The 23,396-nt window shown below is 36.1% G+C and overlaps 2 protein-coding genes and 1 pseudogene across 4 annotated transcripts; 2 read left to right on the plus strand and 1 right to left on the minus strand.

The window, feature by feature from the left end:
* Window positions 1-384: 384 nt before the first annotated feature.
* On the plus strand, window positions 385-2,708 carry LOC113300166. 2 transcript variants are annotated; one of them, XM_026549364.1, is made up of 2 exons: window positions 385-486; window positions 1,283-2,708. In XM_026549364.1, exon 2 carries the CDS (start codon window positions 1,343-1,345, stop codon window positions 2,156-2,158), a length of 816 nt encoding a protein of 271 aa, XP_026405149.1. In that variant the 5' UTR covers window positions 385-486; window positions 1,283-1,342; the 3' UTR covers window positions 2,159-2,708. The 2 variants fall into 2 exon arrangements, with proteins under 2 accessions (XP_026405149.1, XP_026405150.1); XM_026549365.1 differs by having other exon boundaries at window positions 440-486; window positions 1,301-2,708.
* Window positions 2,709-2,891: 183 nt separating this feature from the next.
* On the plus strand, window positions 2,892-4,982 carry LOC113300164 (annotated as a pseudogene).
* LOC113300165 (rRNA-processing protein EFG1-like) lies at window positions 4,407-7,117 on the minus strand. 2 transcript variants are annotated; one of them, XM_026549362.1, is made up of 7 exons: window positions 6,883-7,111; window positions 6,565-6,767; window positions 5,757-6,368; window positions 5,553-5,654; window positions 5,153-5,458; window positions 4,978-5,067; window positions 4,407-4,854 (listed from the first exon to the last, which is right to left on the minus strand). In XM_026549362.1, the coding sequence occupies exons 2-6, from the start codon at window positions 6,763-6,765 to the stop codon at window positions 5,023-5,025; spliced, it is 1,266 nt and encodes a 421-aa protein (XP_026405147.1). In that variant the 5' UTR covers window positions 6,766-6,767; window positions 6,883-7,111; the 3' UTR covers window positions 4,407-4,854; window positions 4,978-5,022. The 2 variants fall into 2 exon arrangements, with proteins under 2 accessions (XP_026405147.1, XP_026405148.1); XM_026549363.1 differs by lacking the exon at window positions 6,565-6,767 and having other exon boundaries at window positions 6,883-7,117.
* Window positions 7,118-23,396: the final 16,279 nt, after the last annotated feature.

Below are 23,396 nucleotides of genomic sequence, written 5' to 3' on the forward strand. Positions count from 1 at the left end.
TTCTTTCTAGATTATTCTGTTTCTAATTCAGCTCTCATCATATTACGAGTGCAAGATTGGCCAAAAAGCGTTGCAAATCACTTAAAAATCGTGGGAAAAAATTAAACACACTATCTAGCTACTTCTCTCTCCTACCATTTGCTCTCCGTTTCACTATCTGCGAGATTGAAACGCCGAATGGTGCAGCGCTCAAAAAGTAAAACTAAACGCCGAACGGTTCGGCGCTGAGAAGAATCACAAAATCTAACGGCTGAGACTTAAAGCGCCGAACCGTTCGGCGCTCACAGATGACATGGATGGCGAAATTAGCAGCTAGATATCTCTCCCATAGGACTTAGGAGGTCGCCCAAGCTGACGTGGATGGTCAATCTAGCAGCTAGATATCTAGCCCATAGGACTTAGCCTAAGAAAGACGGAGAGATTTTGTCCTCCCCGCCTCTACATTCATCCCAGATCTCTGAATTCACAACGTTCTCGGTCTCACCGGTAAGCATCGATTTCTTATTCTGTTTTGATTTTTCCGATCTCTCTCTAATATTATCATGATTATTTCTCTCATCATAAATTATTTGTTAAATTTGTTGGATCTTAGTCCGATCGTCTTTGGTAATTCCATAGAGGACCTGGACGAATTTTGTTACATGCTATTTGAGGATTTTCATTGTGATTTGATGGAGTTTTTAGGTTTTGAATTTAGGTTTCAATGGGGCAGAATCAATTTGATTGACAATTAACTTCAAGTAAAGGGGGGGATTTTCTTTCCCATGGGGATTAGACTTGGGATTTTGGTTTGGGATAGATACAATAATGTCTTTGCACATTGAATTTTCCGCTAAGATTTTAATTCGTCTTCTCTCAGTTTCTTAAAGATAAAAATTGGACATTAGGGTTTGTCAATCACTATAAATGATTTTCTTTACATGTTGAAATGTTCAAAAATTCAATGAGCTTCTTAAATTCATCCACTAACAAGTTGCTAGGACTGACATGAACACGGTGATATGAAGCACATTCTTAAGAACGGAAACTTTATTTATTAGCTACAAGTGAATCTGGTCACTGGAGTCAGCTTGATTCATTAGCTAACAAGTGAAAGAGGTGAGTGGGGTTAACTGACCCAACTTGCCTCCATGTAGCTTTACCCCATCTCGTATAGAATCGCAAGTGACGTTAAAATGGAATTTCAGAGGTTCTGATCCTTAAAATGAAAAGAGAGTTTGCTTGCTGTATATATTCTATTTTATTTAGTTTTTCAATATTTTTAGTGGATTTTTGTAACCAGGATGCTATTGAAGTTCAGATTTGTAGCCAGCATGCTTGGCTGTGTTCTAGTTCTTGTTGCATGACCAGTACTCTCTGGTGTCACGATGTGGAGTTTTGCTTCGAATGCTATATTGGGTTGAAGAATGATGCTCCAAAAGTATGTCAAGCTGGTTCTGAAAGCTCAGATGACAATGAAGGTTCTTCTAAAAACAGCAAGGAGGAAGGATTGGAGTGCCCAATATGCTGGGAATCGTTCAATATAGTAGTGAATGTGCCTTACGTTTTATGGTGTGGTCATACACTTTGCAAGAACTGTGTCTTGGGTCTTCAATGGGCGGTGGTGAAATTTCCGGCGCTACCTCTTCAGCTGCCGCTCTTTGTATCCTGTCCATGGTGTCATATGCTATCTTTTTGGTGGATTTACAAGGGAAATCTTATGTTCCCTCGCAAGAAATTCTTCCTTCTTTTGATGGTTGAGAGCATGAATGGTGATAGGGTCAATTCTCGTTCAACCTTATCTGGGGATCACCAGTCAGCTTGGCCATCATTAAACAGAACCCAAGTTAACCATAGTAATTTCAGGAGAAACCCGTGCATTCGTAACCAAGAGCAAGTAGGCCATAACCCTGATCGCTCGAGCTTTAGAGTTAACTTCCTTAACGTAGAAAGTATTCATGCTTCTTTCTGTAAGTCGCTTGCTTTCTTTCTTCACTTGACAGCCAAATTCCCATTAGTAGTCATATTCCTTCTGATCGTGGTGTATGCTATACCTGCTTGTGCTGCCATATTAGTTTTGTACATAGTCATCACTCTTGTGTTTGCGGTGCCGTCATTTCTCATACTGTACTTTGCATACCCTTGTTTGGATTGGTTGGTAAGAGAAATTACCAGTTGAAGTGCTGGCAGTTTCTTGGGTGAATGTAGAGATCTTCCGGACGCCACCATTTGAACTCATCAGTGGTGTAAATTCGACGACTTCCCTTTACCAGCTTGAAAGTTTTTCTTATCTTTTTTTTTTTTACCATAGATGCCCTCCGCATCCTTTCGTTTGACAGGTTGTAAGGTTATTCTTGAATATGGATGATGTTATGGTAGAGAAGCTATGGAGAAATTCTGAAGCATCGTTCCTGATTGAACATTGTACTTGTGAGTATTCCTGAAGATTGCTTAGAAGAATAACACAACCAGCTTTTTTTTCTTCTGTGGCTATGAGGACCTGGTTAGATTCCAGTGCAAATCGAGCATTCTGTTCTAGTGCAGGTTGAGCAAGACGAGCAACACAATGAAAGAGCTTACATTTGTATTTATTGCACATGGAGACCAGTTTCTGCAATTTTATTCCTCTGAAGATGTTTAGTAGTAATTTAAAGAGTGGTTCTCATCAAATTTGTATATGGTTTTTAAATTTCAGGTTCAGTTTGTATTATTAGAAGAACTATTCTGCATTTTCCTAGGCATTAGGTCTGACACTGAATCTAGGAGCATAGAGTAACATGAACATCACAGGTTAGATTGTTGCCTGAACCACCAGAATCAGGGATTGAGTGGACAGTTTAATATATGTGGATCTGAAAATTCACAGAAATTTCAAATATCCAACCAACATCAGATCGTTTACGTTAACAATCTGACCTTGAATTATAAACAAATAAAATGTTTGGATTTCAGATAAGCTGAGTTTTCATTTCACCCTTTCCCTTTGTTCTCTGGAAACCAAGCCACACAGGAAAACAGCTCTAAGAAATGGTGGCAGCCATTGATGTTTCCCTACCAAAATCAAGTTTTCTGCAGAATTCTCATCAAACCACTAGAAACCCACACTCCTGTTTTCTTGGTGGAGCTAGTTTTCAGGGGTTTCCTTTACAATTAAACATCCAAAACAGGAAGAGATATCATATCAATTTGGTAGTTGCTTCAAACATTAGCAGTGGTGGCTGCAGATTTTACTTGAATTTCACTGGTTTTCCATTTCCTCTAGGCCCTTTCTTTAATAGGCGGAGTGGCGGACTACAAGAACTGAGGTAAGCAAGTTTTCAGATTCCCCTGCAATGGGTTTCTCAATTTTGGTTTCAATTTAAAATTTTTGTTTTATAATTCAATTACAGCAGCTAACATTGTTTGTATGCTTCGTTCCGTTCATTATTCTTTTTGCTTGTAGAATCAAATTTTGTTCTCTTGGAAATTTTGACTATTGAAGGCACCGACGACACTGAACTGCATATACCCATTAGATTATCTTTAGCTAGTGGTATCTCTTAGTTTGTCTTTGCCATCTATAGGTTGTTAAGGATTGAATTTGGCTTTTCGAACAAGAACAAGCGCTAGGATTCAGTAGCGTCTCTACAAACACACGAATGACCGTTATCAAACTCAAGTCTGGAGGGTTGTGGATCCATGCACCTATTGCTCCAACCAAGGAGTGCATAAAGGTAGACCTTTCTTAAATTCTGTCAGATGGTTTCTTTCTTACTCTGTGCATAGTGCATTTCAGTTTTGTTATTCAAAATTGTCTATTTTTGCGGATTACCAGCTTGTGAAGGAACTAGGAGCCCCTGTGGAATACATTGTTCTGCCTACATTTGCGTACAAGCACAAGATTTTTGTTGGACCATTTTCCCGGAAATTCCCTCGAGCTCAAAAGTGGGTAGCACCAAGGCAATGGAGTTGGCCTCTAAATTTTCCCATTGAGTTCTAAAACCTTGATAGACGAAGATTTGTCGACACTTTGGGGAAGTGAGATTGAACAGAAAGTTCTCAGTTCCCCGGAAGTTGGTACGTGAAACTAGTCTTGATTGCTCTTAAAAAGATTGTGTAGAATCATGTTAAAACCATGCTGCGTGTTTCAGGAATTTGACCGTACGATGGAGGTAGCATTTTACCACAAGAAAACAAGAACATTACTGGTAACCGAGCTGTTATATTTGTCCCTGCTCAACCACCAGAATGTATCAGCAACGCTTCATTATTAGCAGGTGCACAAAACGGTCTAGCTGTAAAGATACTTAGCAAGGGAAGAGATGTCCCTGATGGACCAGTTATTAACAACAAAATGAACCGTCAAAAAGGATGGGAGAGAATGGTTCTTCAAATCCTGTTTCTTGGTCCCTCAAATCTCTTGGAATAAAGCTAGCTTTGGTCAGATGTCACAGAAATTGATTGTTTCACCTATCGTCAAGACATTGGTTTTCAGCAAAGTTCCTGAGAAGGTAATGTAAAAATTATGAATCTGTATACGGTTTCTTAGCTATGCAGTTATCTAACTTGTTTATGCACACATTTGGTTTGTATTTGGGTATCGAAATCTGCAGGTAAGGGATTGGATTGACAGGACTACAAGAGACTGGGCATTCAAGAGAATAATTCCCGCACATTTTGCTGCTCCAGTAAATGCAAGTAGGTCAGACTTCTTGGCTGCCTTTGGATTTCTTGATGAAATTTTGGGTACAAGTTACGTTAGACATCCATTGAGTTCTCTTCTATTCACATCTATTATGGGAAAAGCAGGAAGTTATTTTCCGCCAGACGGTATGAAAACACTGTCTTCACTTGATCAGTTTTTAGTCTCAGTTGGAGCCGTAAAAAAGACGGTATCTGGCAGAAAACAGTAATACAAGAGCCATGTAAATCACTCCTTTATACTGGCCCTATTATGTAAGTGAATATAGCACACATATATAGAAAACTTATCAATGTTATACATGAATGCGTTCTTACTCTTTTACTTTGTGTCCGTATCTCTTACAAGCAGGGTTTCGACTTTCATTTATGTTTTTCCAACATCTTCTCAATTTCATCCTCCATAACCTATATAGAATACAGTAAGTAAACATGCATTAGTATCGTATAGAAAACAAGAATAAGAAATAATGCATGTGTATTGCGCGCATACCTCTATGCGTTTCATTATGGACGCGAATGAATTCATATCAGTATATGCATACTCGTCATCTTCTTGGTACTCAACTCCTAGTAACTCTTGTAATCTCATGATGAGAAACTTTTCACACTCTTCGTTTTTCTTTAATGACTTTTTAGCATCATGATATGCTCTGGCCATGTCCCTTTCAGCTGCTTTTTGAAGCAACCAGCTTTTACATACCTCTGGAAGATCAAGAGGGACAACAGACGTTACAAAATCCAACACCTTAGCAGGTTTCATCTGTGACTCTGAAAATTCCAACACTATAGCTTTCATCTGCAAATATATTCAAGTAAAACGGCTTTCGGTGAAGCTAAAGAGTAAAACATCGAAGATTATTGACAGACAGGTAAAAAATTAAACAAGTAACCTTGACTAATACTTTGCGTCCATATCTCGTCCAAGCAAGGTTTTGGCTTGCATTCGCCTTCCTTAAATTGTCCAACTTCTTCTCAATTTCATCCTCCATAACCTATATATATATTGAGCACAATAGTATTTGTACCGAAAACAAACAAAGATAAAGAAACAATGAACGGATAACTGCAAGCATGTGCATGTATCTGCTGCATACCTCTAAGCGTTTTATCATTGATGAGAATGAATCCATATCAGTATATGGATACTCGTCGTCATCTGTAGATTCTTCGTCTTCGGACTCATCGGACTGGAACTCTTCGGACTGGAGTTCTTCGTCTTCGGACCCTTCGGACTGGAATTCTTCGTCTTCGGACTGGAGTTCTTCGTCTTCCGACTCTTCGGACTGGAATTCTTCGTCTTTGGACTCGTCGTCATCTGTCAATTCTCCAACTACCTCCTCTTGTAATTTCATGTAAATTTTTTTCAACTTTTTCTTTTTCTTTTTCTTTTTGTTTTTCTTGAAGGACTTCTTAGCGTCATCATATGCATCCGTGATGCCATCAGTTTCAACCAGCCAGCTTTTACATTCCTCTGGAAGATTAAGATCGACAAGAGACTGTAAATAATCCAGCATTGTAGCTTTCATCTGCGACTTACAGAAATCCAACATTGTAGCTTTCATCTGTGACTTGTAAAACTCCAACGTTGTAGCTTTCATCTGGAACTTATGGAATTCCAACATTGTAGCTTGCATCTGTGACTTGCAAAACTCCAACAACGTAATTTTCATGTGTGACTTTAAGAAATACAACAATGTAGCTTTCATCTGCATAATGGATTCAAGCAATAAATTAGCTTTCAGTGGCACATAAAGATTATTTACAATGTAGTACGGTGATGATATCAATGACCGGAGTCCAAAATTCGTCAGCACCACCAGATTAAAAACATAAAAAAAAAAAAATGAAAAACTCATAGACGGGTAAAAAATATATAAAATCAATCTAGAGTATGCATGTAACCTTGAATAATTTCTTTTTGGCTCCATAAAGTTTAATACAGCTAATGTAATAACCTAGTAGGAATTCGCGTTCATGAGCATCGAGTTCTGAATCCATTCTCTGCAAATCTTGTGTGGATTCATGCAAACCGTGAATATCGGCATGCATCTTGATATTTTCTTCCTTCCGGTCCAAAACTGCTTGTTCCAACATGACAGCCATAGCTAAAAACACATGCATGCATAGATTTGATCATGGAATTACATTATCAACACCATTTTGATTAATTCGAGAATAATAAGATAATCAAAGAATTAAAAAGAGATTATAGATTTGTACCTATATATGAGCATCCGATTCGAGTAATTAGAGTAATCAAAATCTAGGGAACATGGTTGCTTCTATTCTTCATCTTCATCTTCTTTCGTGTCAAATCATTCTCCTGTGTGTGTGGACGAGAAAGAAGAACCCTTACAACATCAATGGCCGCATGTATTTATAGTTGAGAATTTTTCTTATATATATCGAAAATGATATATATAAGGGACCACCGGGAATTAAAAAAAACTGTAAATATACGATTTTTTATTTGTATTTTTTTTTTTTGGCGATCTGTCAAAAATTATTTTTTAATGACCATTTTTTTTTGGGTAACATCTAAGTGATCAACTACCACAAAAAAACTGAAAATAGTCCTGCCTGAAAAACCAAAAATGCCCCTCTTATGGATGGATTTTTTGTCAAACTGAGCTATAGGTTGCTGGTTCGAATCCCGGCCACCTCCTTTTTTTTTCTTCTTCCTTCTTATTCTCCTTCGTTCTTTTTTCTTTTCTTCCCCAAACTCCAAAAGAGAAAGCTACCTCCACCTCGCCGCACCACTACCACCATCACCACCTCCGCAACCAGATCTAATTACTCTTTCAAGTTAAATTCAGTGACCTAATTTGATTAGATTATCGATTAGATCGATAGTTTTTGATCGATTATGTAGTTTTAATTTGAGATTAGGCGGTCCTTACAGGATTAAGGACATGTGCAAGCATGTAAATGATGGTTCTAGATTGAAGGCTCCTCTTATTGCTGATGACTTTTATGATATTATCATGTGTGATTGGTTTGTCGATTTAGTAAAATTTTGTGGTTTATGTTTCTTTTGTTGAGGGTAAAATGTCCACTGCATTGTTAGATTTAACCACAATTATGGGTTAATTTGTTCATGAATTATGATTTTGCTCTGTTTCTGTATGGTCTCGTTTATCCCATGATATAATTGGATCTGTTTTCAAGATAAAATGAAGGTTTCTTCACTCTTTTGAAGACCTGAACTGATAAGAGTATTAGTAGGCTAAATTTATAAAGGTTTAATCCCTCGACGGTTGTACTTTTTGATTTAGAGTAGTTTTGCAACTAGTTTTCCAATTTTAATTTTTATTTATTTATATTTGGAAACTAAATGTTAAGCAGCTTTGACTGATCTTTTATCTTTTTTTTTCTCTGCGTGTTTGGTTTCAGAATGCTGATCTCCTGGACAGTGATCACATATGACATAGATTTTGACTATGACTATTTTGGTTTCGAAACCCTTGAAAGATCTTACCTGTTGAAGGTTCAAGGGAAGGTTGTGAAAGACCGAGGGTTGCTGTTGGAATCCACAAAGAGAATATTGATTATGTTCTCAAAAAATACCATCTTATGTCACAGCGTTGGAATCCACAAAGAGAATATTGATTCTGTTCTCAAAACATACCATCTTAGGCAGGATCTGAGGCTGTTGAAGGCAATGAAACAATAGACTGAAATGGGTGTTGTTGTTATGCAGGTGAATGAATCTACACAAGTAACGAGAGTTTTGGCTGTGACAGACCTGCAACTGGAGTTGAAGTAATTGTACAAAATGAGCTCATTCTTGAGCTGAAGTTACAGGTTCTGGTTCTGTTACAATGAGGTTATGAGAATGGGTCTGGCTGTGTGGTGCTGGTTATGCATGAGTTACATGAAGCAAAGAAGTTGGTGTAACGATATGGTCCGAGGCAGTTCGGTAGTGAGAGTGGTTGGAGTTGTGTTCTGTTGCTGATAAGTGCAGTAGGGTGTGTTTGTAGCTAAGATTACAGGGGTTGTAAGCTGAACTATCTATAAGGGGTACTGTGGTGCAGTTCTGGTGGATTTTACTTGCTTCTGAACCTGAGATTGAGAAGAAGAGATAGTATATGTGGTGTTGTTGGAGGAAGATGATGTTTCTGGTGGATGTATGTTGGTGGTATTGATGTAATGGATTCTGGCGATGAAGTGTAGGTTAGATGGGATTTGGTTGCAGCTGTCTCAAGCCTGAGAAGGAATAATGCGCCACTATGGCGGGAAATGAAGCAGTGATGCATCATGATGATGCAACACAAACTATAGCATGTGCAAGATTGCAATGGCTTTGGCCTGCCCAATTCAGATCCTGACTCATTCAATACAGACACCGACTCTGTTCTGATTCACTCGTTGCGAGTTGATTTGGCCGGTTTGACCCATTTGACAATGACCGGTTTGACTTTCCCAGTCACCTGAGGTACTTTTCCGGCGTGTTGCCGGCCAACTTCTGGCCATATTTCTGACATTTCCGGCAATACTTTTTTAGCACAATTTTTGAATGGGTATTTGTCGAATACGGCTTGGTGGACTTCTATCTATTGGACTTTTGAAGACTTGACTAAATATTGGATTATAAAGGGAAAGACTTGTACAATTTTGGGGATCACGTATTCTACTATTACTTAGATCTTTTGGAGAGAGCCGGATACTAGTGTTTCATCTTCTTTACTTTAGTATTATGTTGATGAAAACAACCTCGAATGTTAATGATGGACTAGGTTTCTGGAAATTCATCATTGTAGGTTCAATTGCATGATTATTTAACACATGGTTAGTGTAGTTTATTATGATAAAAGTCTTTGGGGCGGTGATGATACCAACTATGTGAGTTCAATTCGATCAAATTAGCAATCAAAACTTCTGCCATGTATTCGATGGATAAGTATTTTTTTTTAAATTGGAAATTGAATTATTGTCCTTGTTTTTAATGGGCCTTTACAAATGTCCTTGAAAAACTTTACAAATATCCCTAATGGCATAATTAAAATTTTCTCCCAAAACATCAATTTTATAATTTCACATTTAACCTTTTTATCTTTCTTCCTTCTTTTTTCGTTCTTTCTTATCTCGATCTCAAACTCGAGAGAGAAACAAAACCCTCCCACCGGTGCTTGCACCACTACCAACAGCTTCACCAACTCCGCCTCCTCCGTTCAAATTTACCATTAGATATGGCACCACCTCCTAGTCCACAGTTTCTATAATTCTTCCGTCACCTCTATCATTACATCTTATATTTTCAACCAAATCCACCACTATCACCTCCTAAACAATTGGTTTTGATCGATTTCACCAGATTCGATTACGAAACTCAAATTTAGTAATGAATCAGAGAGAAACTAATTAACCTAATCCCGAGCACCAGATTCGTTAGTTTCACTCCGACTTTCAATTGAATTGTGCATGATTTCATTTTTAAACCCTAATTTTTGGATCAACTCTAGACTTCGATTTTTATGGGATCAACTACGGTTGTTGATTCCATTTATGGATCAACTTCTGTTGTTGATCCCTTTTTTTATGGATCAACTTCTGTTGTTGATTCCATTTATGGATCAACTCCTGTTGTTGATCCCTTTTTTTATGGATCAACTTCTGTTGTTGATCCGATTTCCTTAGATTAGTATAATTATTCTTGTAGTTTAAATGCTTGTATTTTATGGATGTAAATTATTCAAAAGTTGAATTTGTGGTGTAAATGGTAGCATGACTGATACCATGTAAGCTGATGCGTGTTCGACTCACGCCAAGTTTATTCATTGTCAATTTTTTGTGTTAACTTTGGTTGTTGATTCCATTTACATGGATCAACTTCCATTGTTGATCCCTTAAATTAGATAAACTTCTACTGTTGATCCTTTTTTTTTGGATCAACTATTGTCGTTGATCCCCTAAATTGGATCAACTTCTACTAGTAATTCTATTTTTATTTGGATCAACTATTGTTGTTGATACAAAATATCTAAACCTACGACGGCGGTGGCGGCGACGACGATAGTGGTGGTGGTGGCGGCGGCGGAGGCGGTGTAATAGTGGTGGTGGTGGCGTAGCCTGGCGGTGGTGGCGGATTGGTGGTGGTGGTGGTGGTGGCGGTGGACTGGCGGTGGCAGTGTCAATGTCAGTGGTGATGGCGGACTGGTGGTGGTGGTGCAATGGTGGTGGCGGACTGGTGGTGGTGGTGCAATTGTGGTGGAGTGATGGTGGAATATTAGTGATGGCAGCGATTGGTAGGTGGTGGTTGGTAAGTAGTGGTTGAATTGTAGTTGGATGTTGGTGGTGGTGGATGTGTGGTGGTGCTAGTGGTGGTGGAATGATGGTGGTGGCGCGGGTGAAATGGTATAGGAAGAAATTTACTCCATTTATGAAATGAAGGAAAATATTATATGAGTGAGGGTATTAAAGTAATCTAATTTTAAATGATAAGGTTATTAAAAAGTAGGGACATATTTATTATTGTATAAGGATATACTCCCTCTGTCCCTAATTAGATGACCTAGTTGTAGTTTGCACAATTTTTAAGACAAGGATGTTAGTAAAATTTAGAAATGATTTATCTCTTAAACTATATCACGGTTTTTCGTAAACTTTATACCATTGAAAAGCAATTTTAAATTATACATATTACTTATAGTAACAAAAATAGGTCATCTATTTATCGGACAAAACTTAAAACCAAGTAGGTCATCTAATTACGGACGGAGGGAATATTTATTGGGTGTCGAAAGTAGGGACATATAAATAATGTACCCTTTTTTAAATCTCTAATTTTCGAAAAAGAAAAAAAAAATCACTAGAATCAGGCGGATCGAACCTGTGATGTGACCTTTTGGTTAAGAGCCACCTGCTCTAACCAGCTGAGCTATTCCAGCTTTGTTATATCCTTCAGAGTTAACTAAGAAATTGGAAAATCAGTTTCCCTGACCAAATGAGAATTTTTTTGCACCTTTTAGCTCACTCGATAGACTCCACGTTACTGAACCACGTGTCTTGGTATATTTGTAATTAAAAAATTTTGGAAATAAAAATTAAATTCATTTTTTTTAAATTAAGTTCTTTCTTGTTTTAAAAAATATTAATATTACAAATCACGCGCGCGTTACAGCTCCAAGGCTATCGACATCCGTATAAAATAACCTGGCGAGATTGGGGTATACCCTGATTAATTGGGGTATACCCAAATCTAAATGGACCCAGTGCTCTCGTTAAGGGGTGGTCAAAATTGGTGATTTTACTTTAATACCCTTGAACTAATTAACTGAAAATTAAACCCTAAAATTAAAAAACTTTTAATCTTCCCTAATCTCTCTTCTCTAATCTCTCTGCTCTTCCCCTTCATCTTCTTCCATTTCTTCCAACAATCGAAAATCTTCAACATTGATTTTCCAACATTGGCCGGCAAAAAGAAGACTCTAAGCGATGTCTAAACTTAAACCCATCATTGTGTTGTGTGATTTGGTTGTTATATAATTGTTATATTAGGTTAGAAATCAAAAATTATGATTTCTATGTCTTCAGCCGGCAAGGTCGTGACATGCATATCTTGCCGACTTTTCATAATAGTCATGGCGACTGTAAATTTTTTTCAAGAGCCGGCAGGGTATTTTTTGAAGACCTTGCCGGCCAATACAGCCGGCAAGGTCGTGACATGCATATCTTGCCGACTTTTCATAATAGCCATGGCGACTATAAATTTTTTCAACAGCCGGCAAGGTATTTTTGAAGACCTTGCCGACTAATAAACAACCGGCAGGGTATTTTTTGAAAACCTTGCCGACTAATACATTTTTCTCAACAGCCGACAGGGTATTTTCAACAACCGAGGAGGTATTTTCAACAGCCGCAGGGTACTTTTTGAAGACCTTGCCGACTTTTTTTCTGTCGTCTCCTGTATGTCAAAAAAAAAAGTCGGCAAGGTCTTCATCGTCGACCTTGCCGAATTTTCATACTTTCAGAACTGATAGTGTTATCTGATTTCATACAACATCTTTGCAATCCCCTCTTTAGAAGTGTTAAGGTAGTGTGCTTTAATTTCCGTTCCAAAAGATTTTCTCAAAACAAATTTTTTTCATCAAAAACCTTCCCAAATAAGTTCAATCAAAAACAAAATTTCATAACTCAATTTCATAATTTGAGAAGTTTTAATCTACTTAATTAATTAACCTAATCCGAATTTCTAATGTTAATTAATCAAGGACATATTATCCATTTATAAAATACAAGGTTAAGGGGTGGCTTGGTTTTACTTCATAATGACCAGATTTTGTCTTATTGGGTATACCCCCAATTAATCTGGGTATACCCCAATCTCGCCAGGTAAAATAACTCCACCAAAACAAATGAGGAATAAAAACCCCAAATTCCAGAACTGTCTACAATACCCCTCCACCTATTCAGCCCAGAAACAAACAACAAATCACCCTCACCGTATCTTCGCCTAATTCTCTTTCTTAATCTCTTAGGAAAAAAAAATAGATCTATGAAATTCATTTGCCTTCCGATTTTATTTTCTTCTAGTGGAACCTCTTTTTTTTCCAGATATGGATTGTTAGAAACTAGAAATTATAGATCGAGACAAGTTATGATCTAAACTCAAAAAAGTAAAACAAAAACTGGTTAAAATGGTGAAGAAGAATGCTCAACAAAAGAGAAAGAAAGATCAACAACTCAAGAAGACGATTAAAAATCCTTCAAAAGGTAAATCAAATCCTTTGTCTCATGTTGTTTGATCAATAATAAGATCATTATTTATTATTATTCATATTTTTGGTTGATTATTGTTCATTAATGGTCGTATGAACAAATCTTACATTTCCCGACTGTTAGATTTAATTCCACTAGAGCTAGTTCAGTGTTGTTGGTTAATTCTGGTCATTTTGATGAAACAATTTTTGGATTCGAAAATTTTCCCTTGTCGAATTTGGTTCTACCTGAACTGTTGGTGTGTTGATTAATTATGGTAGTTTTGATGAAACCATTTTTGGTTTCATCATTTTTCCCTTGCCGAATTTGGTTCCACCAGAACTGTTGGTGTGTTGATTAAATCTGGTAGTTTTGATGAAACCATTTTTGGTTTCATCATTTTTTCCTTGTGGAATTTGAGTAAAAAATTGAAGATAATTTTCTGTTGGCGTGTTATATTTTCTTCATTTTTTTGATGAAACCATATCTGGTTTCACCATCTCCACTTATGGTTACATATTTATGTTGGGTGTGTTTTCTGTTGAGTATGTTTACGTGATGTTTGCTTGATGTAACCATATTTGGTTTCACCATTTTTAGTTATGGTTTCATCATTTTTCATTTATGGTTTCATCATTTTGTTGGTGCTTATTGTTTACTTTTGGTTTCACAACCGGGAAAAAAAAGAGAAACATAGCCATATAGGTGCTCGTTGCATCATTTGTGCGCGGAAGCATCTGCAATAAAGGCTTTAATACAAAAAGGAGGGACAACATGAACAAGGCTTTGTCCATCACATAGGGGAAGAGGATATTAGTGTTGAAGAGTACAGTGATCTTGAACTGTAGGTTGCTGATGGAAATGAAAAGCGTGTTGTTGGAAGTGAAGAGAATGTCGGTGCTGGAAGTTTAGTAAATAAAGAGCATATCGCAAATAAGGAGATTGCTGGTACTAGCAATGGAGTGCCTGCTCGAAGTGAAGAGAATGTTGGTTCTGAAAAAAACTCTTATAAAATCAAATATCGATGGGAGAGAACTTTGATCGAAAAGCTTAAAACCGCTAGTAGCAATGTGATTTCTAGAGAATATGAAGCACTGCTGGCAAAATATGATGCAAAGATAGGTTACAACAATATGAATAAACTAGTTGTAATACTTGTTAACTAGATGTAATAGCATTTTGCAACATTATATGTTTCGATTCAAAATACTTATAATAGTTTATAAAAGATTTCAATTATGAATGCTTTCAATTGTCAAATTTACTTTGTCTTGTAGAATTATTCAATTGTCTGATTGCTTTCAAATGAAAAACTTCCAACATAGTGCACATGAATCCATAAAAACTAACAGTAAGAAATGATGAAACCAAAAATGGTCCCAACATATTGTAGATGAAAACATATGTAATATGATGAAACCTATTTTGGTTCCAACATAATACGATGAAATCGTTTTTTGTTCCAGAAAATTATCAAAGCCAAAACACTGACAAACTTAATATAAAATGAAAAAAACATAAAACACCTACAGGAAATTAACATAATCAACATGTTTAACTGTACAAAGATTTACAAAAGAGAATAAATGAAAAAAATAGTCAAAACAAATATCAAAATGATATTTGAAAACTGAAATTCAATGAATTATAGTCGAAATAACTTCAATTGATGCAACTTCAACTGATAATAAAGTCGAGATATAAAATGAATTGAAAACAGATCTAGAATAAAGTGTGTTAGAGAATTGCTCGGTCGAACTCCCATGCGTGGCTATCTCAAGCATTTTGTTAATGTTAGTGATCAAAACTATAAGTCTTGATTTCTATCCTATTTATAGATGTCTCGGACTAGGATATAGATAGTGTAGTTGAGCTTAGATCTCTCGGCGTTCATCTCTTGAAGACGAAGAACTACTAAGGGGAGCTTGTGGAACTTCTTCGACAAAAAGGTATGTGGAGACTTGAACTCATCTATCACTTGGAAAGTTTATTTATACTATCTCCTATATTGAGACGTAACTCGTGTTACGATATAGTTTTCTCTATACACATTTGAGATTTCGAGCTAAGTATATCTCGCTTACATATTTCTCTAAATATTCGTTGGTAAGCTTTCGCTTCGACCAAGTTCATCTTATATCATGAGAAAATTTCCGAGTAACATCTTACATGGTTTGTGTGATACAATCATTGATGTAAGCTTGGAATGTTTCGATAATGATTATTTCAATATCTTGAAAATTGTTTTGATGCTAATAGTGTGTGAAAACGGCTATTGTCACTATAGAACAATGTTTCAATGATTGAAATAAAGAATTGATGATGTAACCATCTTTGGATATAAGCATATATAGTATGCTCGCACTTTAGTGTATAAATCCATAAACCGGGAACCAAGAGTATGCATATGTGTGTATACGAAATTGATGAAGGAGACAAGATAAGTATGCGTACCCGTACGCATACTGGTGGAAGTTTTCGAACCGAAAATATCTGCTGAGTTTGGGAATTACAAACTCCTAAACTAGTCACCTTAAGTATGCGTACCCGTACGTATACTGGCAGAAGTTTTCGAACAGAAAATTTCTGCTGAGTTTGGAAACTTAATAAACTCAAAATCCGGTTTCTTAAGTACGCATACCCGTACGCATACTTAAGATGGTTACTTTTTCAAATCGGTCAGTTCATGAACTTAAACATTTAAATCATAAGGAATGCAATCTTTGCAAACCGTGGCTATAATGTTCATGAATGATACAAGTGAATCTAACCGATTTGGTTTCGATTGTGTTTTTTATGCAATTGAACAACTCTTTAACTAGTTTCGTTTGAGTCATTTGAACTATCTAGTTATGGTTAAGATGAATAAGGTTGATATGAGAGTAATCATATGGCTAACCTCGGTTAAATATTTTTGAACCAACCTGGTGTACACGTTTAGATACGGTTACATAAACCTAAATAAGGGTACATTTCATTTGTGTAACAAGCTATGTTCGATCTAACGGTTGAAAGATATTAGCTTGGTTGGATCAGGTTTTTCATCTAACGATGAATATTGAATGCTTTGTTACCAAGGTAACTTGGTTTGCAAACCCTAATTTGAAAACTATATAAAGGAGAACTCTAGCAGCTGGGAAACCTAATCCTCACACCTCCTGTGTGTTACTAGTTGCATAACTAGAGTCGATTCTCCTTTAACCTTAGGTTTCTTCTCGAAACCCTGTAAGTTAATGACTTGAAGACTTCATTGGGATTGTGAAGCCAGACCCAACTATTATCTTTGTAGTTGCGTGATCTGATCTTGTTGTTTCTATCGTGTTAAGTGCAATTGAATAATTGACTCGAGATTTTATATCTCCGATAGGCAAGATAGAAAAGTAATCACAAATACTTCGTCTCATCGTTTGTGAGTCCACAATAACTTGTTTCGCTAGTCGTTAAGTTTATTGTGAGGTGATTGATAATTCTAGGCTGTTCTTCGGGAATATAAGTCCAGGTTATCAATTGGTTCCTGTTCACCTTGATTTATCAAAAGACTGAACAAAAACTCTTGGGTATTTCTGTGGGAGACAGATTTGTCTATTAAGTCTTCGACTTTGGGTCGTAGGAACTCTTGGTTGTGGGTGAGATCAACTAAGGGAATCAAGTGCGTAGTATCCTACTGGGATCAGAGACGTAAGGAGCGCAACTGTACCTTGAATCAGTGTGAGATTGATTAGGGTTCAACTACAGTCCAGTCCGAAGTTAATTGGTAGTAGGCTAGTGTCTGTAGCGGCTTAATACAGTGTGGTGTTCAATCTGGACTAGGTACCGCGGTTTTTCTACATTTGTGGTTTCCTTGTTAACAAAATTCTGGTGTTTGTGTTATTTCTTTTCCGCATTATATTTTGTTATACAATTGAAATATCACAGGTTGTGCGTTAATATCATTCAATTAGAATATCCAACCTTGGGTTGTTGATTTATATTGATTGACTCTTGAACATTGATCTTTGGTACCGTTCAAGTTACTCCTCTTTTTCAATCGGGATCGCATATTTCTATTTGCTGATTGCGGATTGAATTAAGAGTTAGAGATATTAAACTCTTTGATATACTTTATTGTAAATTGAGTCTGACTGTCTAGCTGATTCTCTAGAAAGTGTATTGGATTAAGTCCTCTCAGATTTCCAAACGAATTGTTGGGTGTGGTTGTTAGTCCCCCGCACTTTCAATTGTTATTAGAGAAGGCAAACATATTGAAGACCTAATAAGTCTGTGTTTGTAGCGGTCTGAGGATGGACGATATAGTCTCTGATAAACGCATCACCAGAATTAAAAGTTATGTTTCTATAAAGTCTATTAAAGAGAAAGATTTGTCAATCTCGAATATAGATGAGCCTTGTGTTCCAATGAAACAGACGTACGCTGACAAGTATTTCTCTGACTACCTTACTGATGAGTCCTTCTCTGAAGTTGAAAGGAATGCAGCCAAAGAGAGTTCAATGATTCTAAAATTCTTTAGGATCCAGGATGATAATGTCAATCGTTTGAAACACAAATTCAATGTCCTAGTTGGTATGGTAAGTGAGTGTGACTCTCGTTTAAAGATTCTTCAAGAGGAAATTTTCAAAAAGGATGCTTTGAAAATTGAACATCTCTTAAGTAAACTCTCCATTCAAGAGTGTTCAAATGAGTCCGCCATACCAATTGCTTCTGATTTAAATGTAAATAAATCAGTTTCAGAAATAAAAACGAAAACCCTTCCTGTTGAAAGAGATGTGCATGTGTCTTCCACATCACACGGAAGGAAGAATTCTCCCAATGGTGTTAAGACTGTTTTGTCTAATCACTCAGGTGATCAAAAAGTGTGTCTCTTTTGTGATTCAAAAGAACCGAGTAAACAAAAGAGGAATTCTAGGTTGCATGACAATTTTATTATTCGTCTTCAACACACCTTAGATGTAATTCTCAAAGGTGTAACTGACATTTGTATGTCTAAACCAATTGGTTTTAGTACTCACCCTGTACAGGGCCGTTCCTGAACTTTTTTTGCCCCGAAGCAAAAAAAAAAAAATTCATGCCCCCCAATTTTTTTTTTGTACACAACTGTAATAATAAAAGATAATTATAAAATTATAAATGAGAGAACCAAGATTAATGAATTTCCTTATAAATGAAAGAATACAACTTAGTTGTGCTTGCAATTTGAATACAGGTAATAGCTACTGAATATGGTGCAATAACCATGAGAAAAAATGGACAGTAAAAATATAAAATCAATCATAATTATGGTGTAGACCCTAATTCAAACAACCCAAATCAATTAATCATAAAATTAAATTACAATTATACCAAAACCCCCAAATTTCAAAACCCTAGGTTTAACAATTTCAAACAAAAAAACAACAACACTGGAATCAACTATTGAACACCCTCAATAAAGCCATGTACTAAATAATTGTTGAATTAAGCATGCCAATATCATTAGATCCATCAAATTCAAAAAAAAACCAATATCTTCTATAAACCCTAACTTTCTCTATTTATATGTGTTTTAGAATCAGATAAAAGAGAAAATGAAATAATATTATTGAGATCATATGATTCTCAATCAATGATTTAAGACTCATTGAATACAAAAGGACATAGAATTACCTTGCTCCTTTCGTTTTAGGCTCAAAAAGAAAAGGCAAAACTGAAAAAGAGTTCTTTGTGAAGAACTTGAAATTTTTTGACGAGATTAACCAATATTCATCATTAAGTCCATATTTAAATTAATTAAAAACGTTTTCCCCAAATATTTATGCAGTTTCTTAAATAAGTCCCTAAGTATACTGTTTTTTGACGAATACCCCCAATATCAAACAAGGCTTTTGCTGCCCCCTGGGCCTTGCTTCCCCAAAGTGGTCCTTTCCTTGATTCCCCTTGGGGGCCGTCCCTGACCCTGTATACCCCACCAAGAAAGTCAGTTCAATGTGTTCCTCAAATGTTCAAACACATAACAGTCTTCCTAAGCCATTTCGATGAAGAAGAACTCATGGATATTCGTCATAAGAAGGGAGATTATGTTGTTGAAAAAGGTATCAGAAGAAGGGTACAGTGGAACAAGGAAATCCAACTTAAAAGGGATAACTGAAAGATATCATCAACAGGCTGACTAGTCCCTCTGAAAACTCTTCAGGTAAGAATCAAAACTATGTGTCATACTTTGATGATAGCAAGTTTTATGATAAATTTTCACATCATAATGGTTTTCCTCCAAAGATCAGGAAAAAGAGGCTTAACCATAAGCAACGCTCATTTGATGAGCTCAAGGCTCATACTTGTGCTAATTAATCACAAGGTTGAATTCTCACACTCAATAAAAATCCTGACAGAGTGAGATATTTTTCAGGTATAATTGATGTCAAAATGTGTTACTGAATCTCCATCTATCTTCTTATCGTTCTTAGTTGGTTTATCAATTATAAACACTTTTTGCATAAGTATCCTTTTGTTCTTGTTTTTTTTTTTTTTTATAAAAGGGTGTCAAATTGTTGTGCTCTAAATTTTTCTCTTTTGAGAAATAAATTTATTTTATAGATGAGTTTTTTACTCATCAAGCAAATATGTGCGATACGTTCTTCGCAACCGTTTGGTATAAGGGTAAGTCTATATACGTGGATGTAACTCTTCAAACCAGCACGGACCAAACTTGGAAACCCTAAACTTTGGTTCTTATGTAACTTATAAATACCAAACCTTTTATAGAGTACACATACTTTTGTTGTGCTCTCTTAAGGATGGGATCTACTCCAATTTCTTGGGTTTTACCGGCCGACTCAATTGATGATTCGGTTTAGTTGGAGTTTGTTTTGAAGAAGAAGAGAACCCTTGTGAACTCTGACGAACTTGAATCTTGTGCCTCATGTTATTATGTGTTTTCTCATCAAGATCGAGAAATTTCTGAGATGGTCTCTGCTAAAGTAGTTCATGGATTTCTCACTGATCTTGGGAAGACTCAACTGAAGCTCGAGAACTCCGTAAAGGATCTTAACTTGCTACGAACTGAGTTGAAAAAGGTTGATTCTGATCTTGTTCTCATGAAGTCACAAGTTAAAGAAATTCTCAATGTGGATATCTTCTTCGAAGATGCAGTTGATACAGTTAGTCACAAGCTTGATGGTCTCGGAACCAGTGATGCTTCTGTACCGGAACTCGAAGTGTCGCTCATGACTGCTCCTTGTTCTTGGGGTTGTTTTTATTTGTCTAGTAAATCTTCTTTTTATGTTTTTTTTGAAGAATAACTAGGGTTTGGAATAGCCATTATTGTGAGTACACATAGCTATGTCCAACGATTTTCATCTTCATGTTTTTAGATTTATTTATTTAAATTCTAAGTTTTTGGAAGATGATTTGTTGCAATTTTAATCTTTATGATTTTATATATTGCAAATTGTTATGGGATATATTGTTTATGTCCGTGAACCTGTGACTGTCTCATACCTGTTCAAAAGTTAACTATATTATGTCGGTATGAATTTATTGATAGAATAAACTTTTGACATTACAAAAGTTAAAGCCTTTTATGTCATTATTTTTATGGAAGAAAGGATAAAACTTTTGTTTACAAGGATTAAGCCTATTGTATGTCATTGTGAAAATAGTGATGGAAAATAGGACGCATCCTTGTCTATTCCATAGTATTGGTCGATCTCCGATCCACATTTTTGTGCATATACTGTGTTGCTCCGTAAGTTCTCTTATATCGAGCATGACCAATTGAATTGATCACGTTGTGGTTAGTTTAGTTGTGTAATTCCGATTGAATTAATTATGAGTTTTCTTGTGATTAATTTAATTGTGCATTTCGATTAGATTAATCATGAATTCTTTTGTGGATAATTCAATTGAATACTTTCTATTCAAATTCATGTTTTCATGTGATTTGATTTTGTCCAAAGAAATCCTTCTTTTCTTGTGAAAGTAAGGTCGCCTTTGTTGTTCCTTCGGGGATGACATTTTATGGGGGAGAGTTCATATTGAACTTTTGCTTAATTGCCAAATCTTTGTGGGGAGTGCGGCTGTGGAATATTAGGGGTTATCTTGTATCTTTATTAACTCCTTGATGAATGCATTTAGCTTCGGCTTTATGATTGCATCTAAATAAGTTGGTATGGTATTCTCTTTTAGTCATGAAGTATCTCCGTGGAAATTTCATGAGGATCCCACTAGTTTTCGTACCTTTGCCAATTTATTTTGACAAAAAGAGGGAGAATTAATGTGTAGTGTGATACTACAAATACATATGGTTTACGGATCATTATGTAAGGGGGAGTGGTTTTTATGTTGAGATAAAGTATTGACTAAGGGGGAGTGATGAATATCACCATAGTATTGTTGTCAAAGTTGTGATACAATTGGACTTTGATGCTGTGTAATAATACTATGACACTGTATAACAATGATTAAGAGCATTTATTTTCTCATTGTTATAGCTAAGAATCTTCAACAACTATGATGCTGAACTTGCAACCTTTAGGATCATGGAGTACTTGGAAGTGACGAAGATTTCGAGTCGCGTTGAAGATGCCAAGGAGATCAAGCATGTGGATGGGAAGCTACAATTTTTATCTATTTTGTAATCCATATGTATTGATAGTTTTGTCACCAAAATTGACAAAGGGGGATATTGTTAGAGCATTGCTCGGTCGAACTCGCATGCGTTGCTATCTCAAGCATGTTTGTCAATGTTAGTGATCAAAACTATAAGTCTTGATTTCTAGCCTATTTATAGATGTCTCGGACTAGGATATAGATAGTGTAGTTGAGCTTAGATCTCTCGGCGTTCATCTCTTGAAGACGAAGAACTATACTAAGGGGATCTTGTGGAACTTCTTCGACAAAAAGTTATGTAGAGACTTGAACTCATCTATCACTTGGAAAGTCTATTTCTACTATCTCCTATATTGATACATAAGTCGCGTTACGATATAGTTTTCTCTATACACATTTGATATTTCGAGCTGAGTATATCTTGCTTACATATTTCTCAAAATATTCATTGGTAAGCTTTCGCTTCGATCAAGTTCATCTTATATCATGAGAAAATTTCCGAGTAACATCTTACATGGTTTGTGTCGTACAATCATTTGATGTAGGCTTGGAATATTTCGATAATGATTATTTCAATATCTTGAAAATTTCTTTGATGCTAATAGTGTGTGAAAACGGCTATTGTCATTATAGAATAATGTTTCAATGATTGAAATAAAGAGTTGATGATGTAACCATCTTTGGATATAAGCATATATAGTGTGTTCGCACATTAGTGTATAAATCCATAAACCGGGAACCAAGAGTATGCATATGTGTGTATACGAAATTGATGAAGGTGACAAGATAATTATGCATACCCGTACGCATACTGGCGGAAGTTTTCGAACCGAAAATATCTGTTGAGTTTGGGAATTACAAACTCCTAAACTAGTCACCTTAAATATGCGTACCCGTACGTATACTGGCAGAAGTTTTCAAATCGAAAATTTCTGCTGAGTTTGGAAACTTAATAAACTCAAAATCCGGTTGCTTAAGTACGCATACCCGTACGCATACTTAAGATGGTTACTTTTTCAAATCGGTCAGTTCATGAACTTAAACATTTAAATCATAAGGAATGCAATCTTTGCAAACCGTGGCTATAATGTGTGTTCCTTATGATTTAACATTGTCGCTTTCACCTTGTGATTTAACGATGCAAGTATCATTGGGAATCAGCCAATTAATCTGACTGTAGTTTTGTAATGATCCAAAATGACATGAAAGGTCGGTGAAAAAAGATGTATATTAAAGTTATGTTTTGGTTTTTTGCACAGAGTGACAAGATGGAACACACATTTATCCATAAGCTCATCGCCAGTGCTGCTTATTTTGGCTATAATGGTGTTCGATGGCTTCAAAAAATTCAACATTGTCGCTTTCACCTGCATGTATGTATCCAAAGCAAAACATGTAAGATTATCGACGAAGAAATAAAAATCGAGAAAGTTCCCAGCAGAAGGGACTATTTTTAG

This window comes from Papaver somniferum, chromosome 7, assembly GCF_003573695.1.
Source record: "Papaver somniferum cultivar HN1 chromosome 7, ASM357369v1, whole genome shotgun sequence".
In the NCBI taxonomy this organism is placed as follows: Eukaryota; Viridiplantae; Streptophyta; class Magnoliopsida; order Ranunculales; family Papaveraceae; genus Papaver; species Papaver somniferum.

What these genes read in the sequence shown, in the direction of transcription:
- LOC113300166 (XM_026549364.1), top strand. Translation starts at nt 1,343, where the DNA reads ATGACCAGTACTCTCTGGTGTCACGATGTGGAGTTTTGCTTCGAATGC.
- LOC113300165 (XM_026549362.1), bottom strand. Translation starts at nt 6,765, where the DNA reads ATGGCTGTCATGTTGGAACAAGCAGTTTTGGACCGGAAGGAAGAAAAT. An exon ending in CAATGATAAAACGCTTAGAG is followed by an intron (nt 5,655 to 5,756) that starts GTATGCAGCAGA and finishes ATATATATATAG; the next exon opens with GTTATGGAGGATGAAATTGA. An exon ending in CCATAATGAAACGCATAGAG is followed by an intron (nt 5,068 to 5,152) that starts GTATGCGCGCAA and finishes TATTCTATATAG; the next exon opens with GTTATGGAGGATGAAATTGA.